Source organism: Elephantulus edwardii, unplaced genomic scaffold (assembly GCF_000299155.1).
Source record: "Elephantulus edwardii isolate Elephantulus edwardi_28Jun2011 unplaced genomic scaffold, EleEdw1.0 scaffold00446, whole genome shotgun sequence".
Taxonomy (NCBI): domain Eukaryota; kingdom Metazoa; phylum Chordata; class Mammalia; order Macroscelidea; family Macroscelididae; genus Elephantulus; species Elephantulus edwardii.
Window position 1 is genome coordinate 520,598 of NW_006400196.1, and position 11,242 is coordinate 531,839.

General features: G+C 38.6%; 1 protein-coding gene across 1 annotated transcript in view; it reads left to right on the plus strand.

Annotated features, from left to right (window-relative positions):
• CEP192 (centrosomal protein 192kDa) overlaps positions 1-11,242 on the plus strand; it is a 250,033-nt gene that overhangs the window by 173,138 nt on the left and 65,653 nt on the right. The window contains 2 exon segments of the mRNA XM_006902756.1: positions 221-336; positions 931-1,040. Of these exon segments, the coding sequence (XP_006902818.1) occupies positions 221-336; positions 931-1,040 (226 nt within the window).

The following is an 11,242-nucleotide window of genomic DNA, read 5'->3' on the forward strand; positions in this document are numbered from 1 at the left end:
AGTTGGTTTATTGTGTGATTTAATTCTTCAGTATCTCTGTTGAGTTTTTTTTCTGGTAGTTCTATCTTTTCTTGAGAGGGGTGTATTGAAGTCTCCCAGCACTGTAGTAGTGTTGTCTATTTCCTTTTTCAGTTTTGTTAATGTGTTGTCAGCTTATTTAGAGTGAAATGATGTATTCTAGAAAAGAATGTTTAACTCTTGAATTTTTTTCTTGCATCAGCGTGTTGCTATCATATATAATCCAACAGACAGAAGAAGCAGTTACAGAATGACAACAGAAATATCTACTGTATACTTCTTTGGTGGTGATGAAATTTCAAGACAGCAATATCGAAGGTAGGTAACTTACTTTAGAAAATATTTTTAACTTATTTCTCCCCAGTAGAGTCAGTGAAGGCCTAAGTGATTTGGGAGTTAAAATTTATAGAGGATGTTCCACCGTTTATTAGTAAATTGGTGATATTCAGTGGTATTAGTAACATTTTTTGGCTAATAGCTATCTTACTGTGACTAATGGACCCCTGTGGGGCCCTCACCTCTGTTCATTTTGAGTGTACCTGCCTTTATATTTAAGTGCTCTCTTGTACTCAACAGGAGATCATACTTTAGAAGACACCTTTGTCTTACACAAAGATGAAATTGGGCTATTTAAAGCACATTCTTTTAGAAATTTGATACGTCTGATTGAATATATAATATTCTGAAATGAGTTGAGAGTATTTACTTAAATTGGGTATGATTTAAACATCTGGTATGTTGCATTCTTATTTATTTTAAAGTACTTTTTCCTAGTTGTAGAGCCCTTGAATATAGACTGCCATACTAATGTGTCACAATGTTAGTAGGATTTGCCAGATGTATTACCAAAAACCTAATTAAGAAAACTTTTCATGCAAAATAATTTTTTTACTAAAAAAAAACTCCTTTTAGGGGTTTACTGCATAAGCCAGAGATTATAGAAAAGAAACTGCCAAAACATGGTCTGCTGCAGAACATAAATTTTGCAGAAGCATTTCAAGATGAGCTGGGAGTCACTGAAGGTAAGGCTTTTAGCAAATCTTACACCAACTATGTTCTTAAATTTCTGTTTTAAAAAAGAAGTAATCCTTAGAGTATATTTATCTAAATATGTATATAGAGATAGAGAGCTTTGGTGGCTTAGTGGTACGGAGGTAGTGCTGCTGACTCAGAGGAGTACAGTTCGAATCCATAAGCTCCTCCTTGGGAGAAAGATGGACATTCTCCTCGCATGGGATGTACTGCCTTGACAAATGTGCAGGAGGAATCGGCTACGCATCTATTCCAACTAGAAGGTACACAACAAGAAGTACAAACAGATGAGGATATGCTGCTGTTATGTGCCATCGAGTCACTTGGAATTCATAGGGATCCTATGTACAACAGCCCTGAACCCTGCTCTGACCTGTGACAACTTTACTGTCTCTGATACACCTACCCTTATTACTCCAGTCACTGAATCAAATTATCTTATCCTCTATTGCACTGTCCCTCTGCCCTTCCAAGCGTGATGTCCCTCTCTAAGGACTGGTCCCTCTTTGACCAATGTATGTCAGATGAAGCCTCAGAATCCTTGCCTACAAGGAGCAGCCTTGTTTTACCTTCTCTGGGATTAACCTGTTTGTTCTTCTGGCAGTCCATGGTAAATTCAATACTCTTATCCAGCACCATAGGTCGGAGGCCTCAATTCTCTTTCTGTCATCCCTAGTTGTTGCCCAGCTTGATGTGTAGCAAATGATTGTGAAGACTATGGCCAGGATCAGACACACCTTAGTCTCCAGACTGACATCATTGCTCTTTAGTACTCTGGAGAGGTCCCTGGCAGCAGACTTTTCCAATGCCGTTTGTCATTAGATTTGCTGGCTGCTGGTACCAAGAGTGTTGTTTGTGGAGCCAAGCAAATTAAAGCTTACAGCTTTGTTAACATATTGTTAACAGCAATCTCAGTCTCTTCACCTGATACATCACCTTCATCATGATACTGCCAAATTGGCCCAGTGGTGGGAATCTTTGTTTTCTTGACGTTGAGCTTCAATCCATATTGAAGGCTGCAGTCCTTGACCCGCAGCAAGTGGTTCAGTCCTCCTCAGTTTCAACAAGCAGGGTTGTGTCTTCTATATAACACGAGCTGTTGGTAAGTCTTCCTCCTCTATGCCACACATAGAGCCCAGCCTCCTTGATGATCTGTTCTCCATATAGATTGAAAAGATATGGAGAATAGGACACATTGCTGGTGTAAATCCTTTGCAGTTTTGAACCATGCGGTGTTTCCTTGCTCTGTTCTAATGACTGCCTCCTGGTCCAAGTACAGATTTCACAGGAGCACAGTCAAGTGTTCCGGGATTACCGTTCTTCTTAATATTAGCCACAATTGTTGTTGTATAGGTTTCACATAAGCACAGTCAAGTGTTCTGGTATTCACATTCTTCTCAGAGTTAGCCACAGTTCATTGTGATACACACTGTCAAAAGTCTTTGCGTAGTCAAAAAAAAAAAAGTCTTTGCGTAGTCAATGAAACACAGACCTTCCTCTGGTACTCTGTACTTTCAGCCAAGATCCGCTTAACATTAGCTATAATATCTTTAGTACCACAGCCTCTTCTAAACCCAGACTGCACATCTGACAATTCTCTGTTTATGTGTTGTTCCAGTTGTTTTTGGATAATTTTTATCAGAATCTTGCTTACATATGATACTAATGTTACTTTTCCATAATTTCTGCACTCTGTTGGGTCACCGTTCTTTGAAATGGTAACAAATACGAATCTCTTCCAGTCAGTTAGCTAGGTGGTTGTCTTCCAGATTTCTTGACATGACTTGGTGAGCACATCCAGGGCAGTATCAGTTTGTTGAAATATGTCATTTGGTATGCCGTCAGTTCCTGGGGCCTTTTTTTTTTTTGCCAATTCCTTCAGAGCAGCTTGAATTTTTTCCTTCATTACCACAGGCTTTTGCTCATATGTTGTTTCATGATATTTTTCTGAGTCAGCCAATTCCTTTTTGTACAAGGTCCTTGTATATAATACTCCATCTTCTAATGCTTCATGAATCACTTTATATTCTGCCTAAAGTATCCATAAGTATTGCAACTCAAGGCTTTGTTCTTCAGTTCCTTCGGCTTAAGAAATGCTCAGTAAATTTGGCCCTTTTGATTTTCTGACTCCAACACATTTCATTATTATAATATTTTATTTTGTTTCCCCATGCTGCCCTTTGAAATCTTCTGTTCAGGTCCTTAATTTCTTGATTTCTTCCCTTTGCTTTGGCTTCTTAGCACTCTAGTGCAATATTCAGAATCTTGTCTGACATTCATCTTGGTCTTTTCTTCCTCCTCAGTCTTTGTAATGACCTTTTATAATCTTCCTGGATGATATTCTTTATCTTCCCATAGCTCATTTGCTCTTTGCTCATTGGTGTTTAAACCTTAAACCTGTTCCCAAGATAGTTTTGAAATTCAAGTGTGAAAGACTCAAGGTCAAATTTTGGTTTCTTTGGATTTAATTTTCTTTAACTTCAGCTTGAGCTTGTATATGAGTAGTTGATGATCTGTTCCACAATCAGCACCTGGCCTAGTTTTCACAGCTGATACTTAGCTTTTTCCAATGATTTTTTCCACAGATCAAATAGATCTGATTCCTATGCATACCATCAGGTGAAATCTATGTGTTTAGCCTGTGTTTGTGTTTCTTATTAAAAGCATTTGCAATGAATAATTCATTTACTGTACAGAATTTTATCATTCTATCTGAAGCTTCATTTCTGTCAGCAAGTCCGTGTTTTCCAACTACTGATCCTTCTTTTCTGTTCCCATCTTTTGCATTCCAATCACCCATTACTAATGCATCTTGATTGCATGTTCAGTTGATTTCTGACTGCAAAAGTTGTTAGATATCTTCTATTTCCTCCTTCTTAGCTCTAGTTGTTGGTGCATATATTTTAATGATAGTGATATTCATTAGATTTCTTTGTATGTGTATGGCTTTTATTCTGTCACTCACAACATTGTATATCAAGATGGATCTAGAAATGACTGTTTATTTTAAACAATGAAAGGAAGTAACCTCATTTTTCCTCACCTTTTTATCTCTGGCATAGTAGATCTTAATGATCATCTGTTCCAAAATGTCCCAAGCCAGTCCATCTCATTTCGCCTATACCCAGTATGTTAGTATTTCTGTGTTCCATTTCTTTCTCAATAATGTCCAATTTTCCTACATTCATGCTTCTCACATTCCATGTTCCAATCGCTAGTATCTGCTTATAACTGTTTGTCTTTTTTGTGTTTCCATATTTGAGGGCTCAGCCTCAATCGCCATTTCTGCTAGTCTGAGTGTGCTCAGTTGTTTCATGTAGTGGTTATAAATCAGGTGGTTGTTGTAGTTGTTATGTGCCATCGAGTAGCTTGCAGCTCATAGTGACTCAATGTACAACAGCCCTAAAACCTGCTCTTTCCCTTGCCAATCTTATTGTCTCCAACACACCCATCCCCATTACTCCATTGACGGAATCCATCCATCTCATTAAGGATCTTCCTCTACTGCGCAGTCGCTCCACCCTCCCAAGCATGATGTCTCTGACCAAGGACTGGTGCCTCTTTGCAACATGTCCAAAGTATGTTAGATGAAGCTTTAGAAACCTTGCCTCCAAGGAGCAGATTGCCTTCTCCCTCTCCAGGACGAACTTGTTTGTTCTCCTAGCAGTCCATGGTATATTCAGTACTCTTCTCCCTCACCAAAGCGCAAAGGCATCATCAATTCTCTTTCTGTCATTCCTAGTCAGTGTGCAACTCTCTGAAGCATAGCAAGTAATGGCAAAGACCATGGCCTGTATCAGGTGCACCTTCATCTCCAGACTGATATAGTTGTTCCTCAGTACCTTGGAGCGGTCTCTGACAGCAGACTTCCCCAATGCAATGTCTTTTAATTTCCTGGGTGCTGGTAGCAAAAGTGTTGATTGTAGAGCCAAGCAAACTGAAGCGGTCAAGAATCTCAATCTCTTCACTGTCTTATCATGATGCTGCCAGTCGGCCCAGTAGTGAGAATCTTTTCTTGATGTTGAGTTTCAATCCATATTGAAGACTGCAGTCCTTGACCTTATGCATCAAGCAATTCAGGTCCTCCTCAGTTTTCAGCAAGCAGGGAGGTATCATCTGCATAACACAGATTGTTGATAAATCTACCTCCAATCCTGATGCCACACTTCTCCTCATAGAGCCTAGCCTCCTGGATAATCTGTTCTGCATATAGTATTCTTTGTTAAATGTTTTTTTAATTATTATTAAATTTTATTAGTTTCAATGAACATTCACAGGGATTCTGGGCTTTCACTCCTTCATTGCCGCACCATTCTCTCCACCCTCCTCCCGAGTTTGTTCTTCTTCCCCGCCATCCGAATGTCTGTTTTAATTGTCCAATTGCCACAGTGCTTGTCAAAGTCAGTTCTGATTAATCTCCTTTGTCAGTGTGTCCTTTGCCATTCCCTATCACTCCTCCCTGAGAGAGACTTCACCCTGATTCATAAGGAAAAGGGGATGGCATATTCTCTTAGCTACTTCCTGCTGAAAAGGGACGCTGTGGGTTTCAGGGTGAATCTTTGTTAAATTTAACAATGCCTTGCTCCCAGATTTGTTTAAATGTCTAACTACTACTTATAGGGAGCTCTGGTGGCCTAGTAGCAAGGAACTATGCTGCAATATCGATGGTTTACAGTTCAAGACCACCAGCTGCTCTGCTGGAGAAGAATGGACAGTCTCCTCTTAAGAACTATTATTATTATTATTATTATTTACTAATTTATTTACAGAATTCAAATAAGTTGTTTTTCACACCAGATTCTTCCAATTTCCCTCACCTCTCATCAAATTGTGCGACCCTATGATTAATCCTACCCCACTCCAAATCCTCATCCCTCTGCTTCCCCCTTTTGTCACCCCCATCTCAGATCCTCATACTCATTCTACAATAATGGTTTTATACTGTATTTGTTCTTGTGGGACTGAGTTCAAGAATTCTTTTTTTAAACAAATTATTTATTGTGATTTCATTGTTCATTTTCAAAGCAAATTGATTTTCCATTTAGTCATTCATGTACATGGTCTGTAGCATTCATTTCAGTACTCACAATGTTATACTTCCCTGTTTCCTCCCTGTATTTCTGACTTCCATTTATCTTTCTATACCACTTTGTGTCTTAATTTCGTTATAAAAAGATACTATACAGTTCATCTCCTCCTGTTTATTGTCTTTCCCTTCACCTATCTTACCTTGTGTCTTTTATCTGTTTATGAAGCTCCACTGGTGTCATTCGTGGGGAGTTGCACTGTTAACATTAGGGTGCACTTCTCTGGCTGATCGCATCCCCCTCCCAGTGGTTCCATGGGAGATACATGGGCAGCCCCCTCCTGGGCTATTTACAGCTTTCTGTAAGCCTACTGGGGGTTGAGCTCAGAGTTAGTCAAACTGAGTTTACCTATTAATTTTACTCCCCTCTTTCTTCCCACTATCCAATATAGATTATTTCTGTATATAAAATTTTAATTTTTATACTACTGTTCTTACACAATATTTGTATTTTTGTGTAGAATTTATTTCACTAAGCATAGTGTCCTGTTTTATTGCTATTGTTGTTCTCGAGTGTTGCCAAGTCGAGGACAACTCATAGTGACACTATGAATAACCAATCTGAACCTGTCCTGTTCTTAGTGATCCTTGTCATCTCACACATTTAAGCTCATTGCTGAAATCACTGTGTCAATCCATCTGGTTGAGGGTCTTTGTTTGTTTTCCTGACCCTCTATCTTTCCAAGCATTATGTCCCCTTCCAAGGAATACTAGCAATATGCCCTAAAGTGTATAAGACAAAACTTTACCATCTTTTCCTCCTAGGAGCACCCTGCCTTCATTTCTTCCAATACACATTTATTTGTTGTTTTGACAGTCTATAGGATATTCACTTCTCTACTCCGATAAAACAGTTGTAAAAGCATCAATTCTCTTCTGCCATCCTTCTTCGCTGTCCAGCTCTCAGAGGCATAACAAGTGATTGAAAAGGCTATGGCCTACATCAGGTGCACCTTAATTTTCAAAATGACATCATTGCTTCTCAGTAGAATCCCTAACAGCTGACTTACCCAAGGTAATATGTCTCCTCATCTCTTGACTTCTGGTGCCAAGGGTGTTGATTGTGGATCCACATATGATTAAATCCTTGATCATTTCAATATTTTCTCCATCTAGCAGAATGATGCCTATCGGCCCATTGTTGAACATCTTTTGTCCTCTTGATGGTGAGATACAATCCATATTGAAGGCAGTAGTCTTTGATTTTTCTACATTGAAGCAGACAATGTAGGGAGTGAAACAAAAACCTTTTTTTTTCTAAAACTGCTTTTTTTTAAAAAATTAACCTTAATGAAAGTTTACAGAGACTTAGGGTTTCCAGCCATCCATTGTTACACTTTTCTCTGTGCCCACTCCATCCACCCCAGTTCACTCTTCTTGAAAAGAAAAAGAAAAACTCTTTGATTGTTATGCAATCCCTCCCCAAGTCCACTCCACTGTGTAGACTTCTTTCTGCACTCCTGTCATGACAATAATACCTTATTATATATCCCCTTTAAACAGTTCTGTCCCTCATCTGATTCAATGCATCATTTCATCCCCTCTTTCTCTGTCTTCCCTCAGCCCCGATGGAAGTACTGTTTTACAACAGTGGCCCTATACATATTTTTGTCCTTTTGTGACAGAGATATTTCACTCAGCATGAGGTCATCCAGGGTCACCCATTTTGTATAATATTTCATGAATTCCTTGTTACTATACTTGCTGCACAGTATTCCATTGTTTGAATATACCACAGCTTCTCTATCCATTCATTTGTTGATGGACACTTGGGTTGTTTCCAGATCTTTGTTACTGTGAGCAAAGCAGCAGTGAACATGGGTGTACATATATCTGCTTGGGTGGCGGTTATGGTTTCAATAGTGTAAATTCCCAGTAGTGGAATTGCTGGGTCAAATGGTATTACTATTTGCAACTTTTTGAGAAAGCGCCATACAGCCTTCCATAGTGTCTGCACCACTTTATACTCCCATCAACAGTGGATAAGGATTCCAGTTTCTCGGCCAGTATTTGATGTTTGCTGCTCTGTTAAATTTTGCTATTCTTACTGGAGTGAGATGATGCCCCATAGTTGTTTTTATTTGAATCTCTTTTAGAGCTTGGGATTTTGAACATTTCTTCATATGATTGTTTGCCATTTGAATGTCCTTCTTTGTTGAAGTGTCTGTTCATATCCTGTGCCCATTTTTCAGTTGGGTTATTTATCTTCATCTTGTTGTGGTGCTCGAGTATTTTAGAAGTTCTAGATATAAGTCGCTTGTCTGACATGTCTTTAACAAATATTTTTTCCCAATCTGTGGCTTCCCTTTTTACCCTGTTGGAGAAGTTTTTGTATATGCATAGGGATTTGATGCTTAGAAGGTCTCATTCATCTATTTTTTCTTCTCCTGGTTGTAGATTTTCCAGGATGCTTGGAAGACTGTTTATGTTGTGGATTAGGACTTCTAGAATTCTTCCAAAATTTTCTTGGATTTAGTCCTAGGTCCATAATCCACTTTGAATTGGTTTTCGTACATGGAGTGAGTTATGGATCTTGCTTGAGTTTCCTGCAGTTAGTTTTCCAGTTTTGCCAGCACCATTTGTTTAAAAGGCTGTCATTTCCCCACTTACCTGATTTAATGTCCTTGTCGAACATCAGTTGATCATAGGCAGATTGGCTGATTTCTGGATTCCCAATTCTGTTCCATTGATCTGTGTCTGTCATTGTACCAGTACCACACTCTTTTATTTTTTTTAACTTTTTTTTATTAAATTTTAATAGTTTTCATGAACATTTACAGAGATTTTGGGTTCTCATTCATTCATTGCTGCACTGTTTTCTCTACCCTCCTCCCCAGTTTGTTCTTCTCCCCCCCCCCCGAATGTCTGTTTTAATTGTCTAATTGCTACAGTGCTTGTCAAAGCCAGTTCTGATTAATCTCCTTTGTCAGTGTGTCCTTTGCCTTTCCCTATCACTTCTCCCTGAGAGAGACTTCACCCTGGTTCATAAGGAAAAGGGGATGGCGTATTCTCTTAGCTACTTCCTGCTGAAAAGGGACGTGACGCTATGGGTTTCAGGATGAAGATCTTCTCTCACTACTCTAAAGGGCCCCTTTGGCAGTAGGAAACACATAGACTATTATGGAGATTGATTTTGGAATTTAGATGCACTGTTATTAATTGTGCTTAGCCGTACATGTTCATATCCTTGAAGATGTATCATGGAGGTGTTGCAACCTAGAAGACACGAATTTAACTAACAAGTTAAAAGTACATGAGTCAAAAATTAACAAGCAATGATATTCCAAATAGAGGTTCTAGTAGTGGCACAAATCAAGTTACAGAGGGAAGGTGGTTCTTACAATAAAAGGCCTATAGACTAGCACTTTGTCTATTATAATGTAGAGGTTAGGAACCACAAGATGTAGAGACTCAGCTATGTCATTTATGCTTCTTAAATCCTGGAGCAAATTCCATCTACCACTGGGCTGTTTTAGAACTCAGAAGTTCACATGCAAGGTAGAGGTGAAGTACGGAACTGCTTATGAGATTTTCCGTCAATTCCAACAACTAAGAGGTAGAAGAGTTGGGACCTCAGAAGGCTTTTAGGACCAATTAGTAGGCTCTGTGTCCAGGAGAAAATGAATATACTTAGCAGTAATGTTAATGCTTATCGATGGCTCTTCTGGGAGGATCTAAATCGTTGAAGCGTCCTCCTTTGTTTCCAGCTGGGAGCTGGGGCCTGTCAGTCCTGTCTGCCACAAGGACCTGATGTGGGCCACCTTGGCCAAGTGTCCTTCAGAACCACACTTAAAACAAGTGAGTGGGAGCTTCCTCTCTACTCCCTTGCCTATCTGTGGCTCTCATTTGTGACACTGTCTACTGAAAGTACCATGCTCTTTTGACCACACAACATTGTAGTAGGATTTGAAATCAGAGAGTGAGATGCCTGCTACCTTGTTTCTCTTTTTAACGAGTGTTTTGCTTATTGGGGCTTCTTTCCATTCCAAATGAAATTGGAGATTGCCTTTTCCATGTCATTGAAGAATCGAATTGTGTTTGTATTGGGATTGCATTGAACATTTAAACTGACTCTAGTAGTATTGTCATTTTCACAATAGTGAGTCTTTCTATCCATGAGCAAGGGATATTCTTGCACTTCTCCAGGTCTCTTTTTGTTTCTTGTAATAGTCTTTTGTACTTTTCTTTGAATAGATTCTTTGTGCTTCTGGTTAGGTTTACTCTTATGTATTTAATTTTGTGGTTAGCTATTTTGAACGGTATTGTTTTTCTCAGCTCCAGTTCTGTATTCTGTATTTGTCGCTGTTAAGAAATCTAATTGATTTTTGTATGTTGATCTTATATCCTGTCACTTTGCTGAATTGGTCAACTATGTCCTGTAGTTTTCTTGCAGTCTTTAGGATTTTCTAAGTACTATCATACCATCCGCATAAAGAGATTATTTTACCTCCTCTTTGCCAATTTGGATACATCTTATTGCCTTCTCTTGGCTTATTGCCATTGCTAAGACTTCCAATACAATACTGAATAGGAGAGATGATAGTGGACACCCTTTCCTAGTTCCTTTTCTCAAGGGGAATGCCTTTAATCTCTCTCCATTGAGAACAATATTGGCTCTCAGGTTTTCATATATACTTTTTACTATGGTGAAGAATTTCCCCTTTTAATCCTATTTTGTTGAGTGTTTTAATTAGGAAAGGGTATTGGATTTTGGATTTTGTCAAAGGCCTTTTCTGCATCAATTGATAGGATCATGTGGTTCATGTTCTTTGCTTTGTTAATGTGATCAATTACATTAGTTGTTTTCCTTATGTCGAACCATCCTTGCATACCTGTTTTGAATCCTACTTTGTCATGGTGAATTATTTTTTAGATGTATCATTGAATTCTATTAGCCAAGATTTTATTCAGGATTTTTGCATCTATGTTCATGAGAGATATTGCCCTATGGTTTTCTATTTTAGTGATGTCTTTAACTGGCTTTGGTATCAAGGATATGTTTGCTTCATAGAATTAGTCTGGGAGAATTCCATCTTTTTCTATTTTTGGAAATAGTTTTTATAGGATTGGTAACAGTTCTTCTCTGAATGTTTGATAAAATTCCAG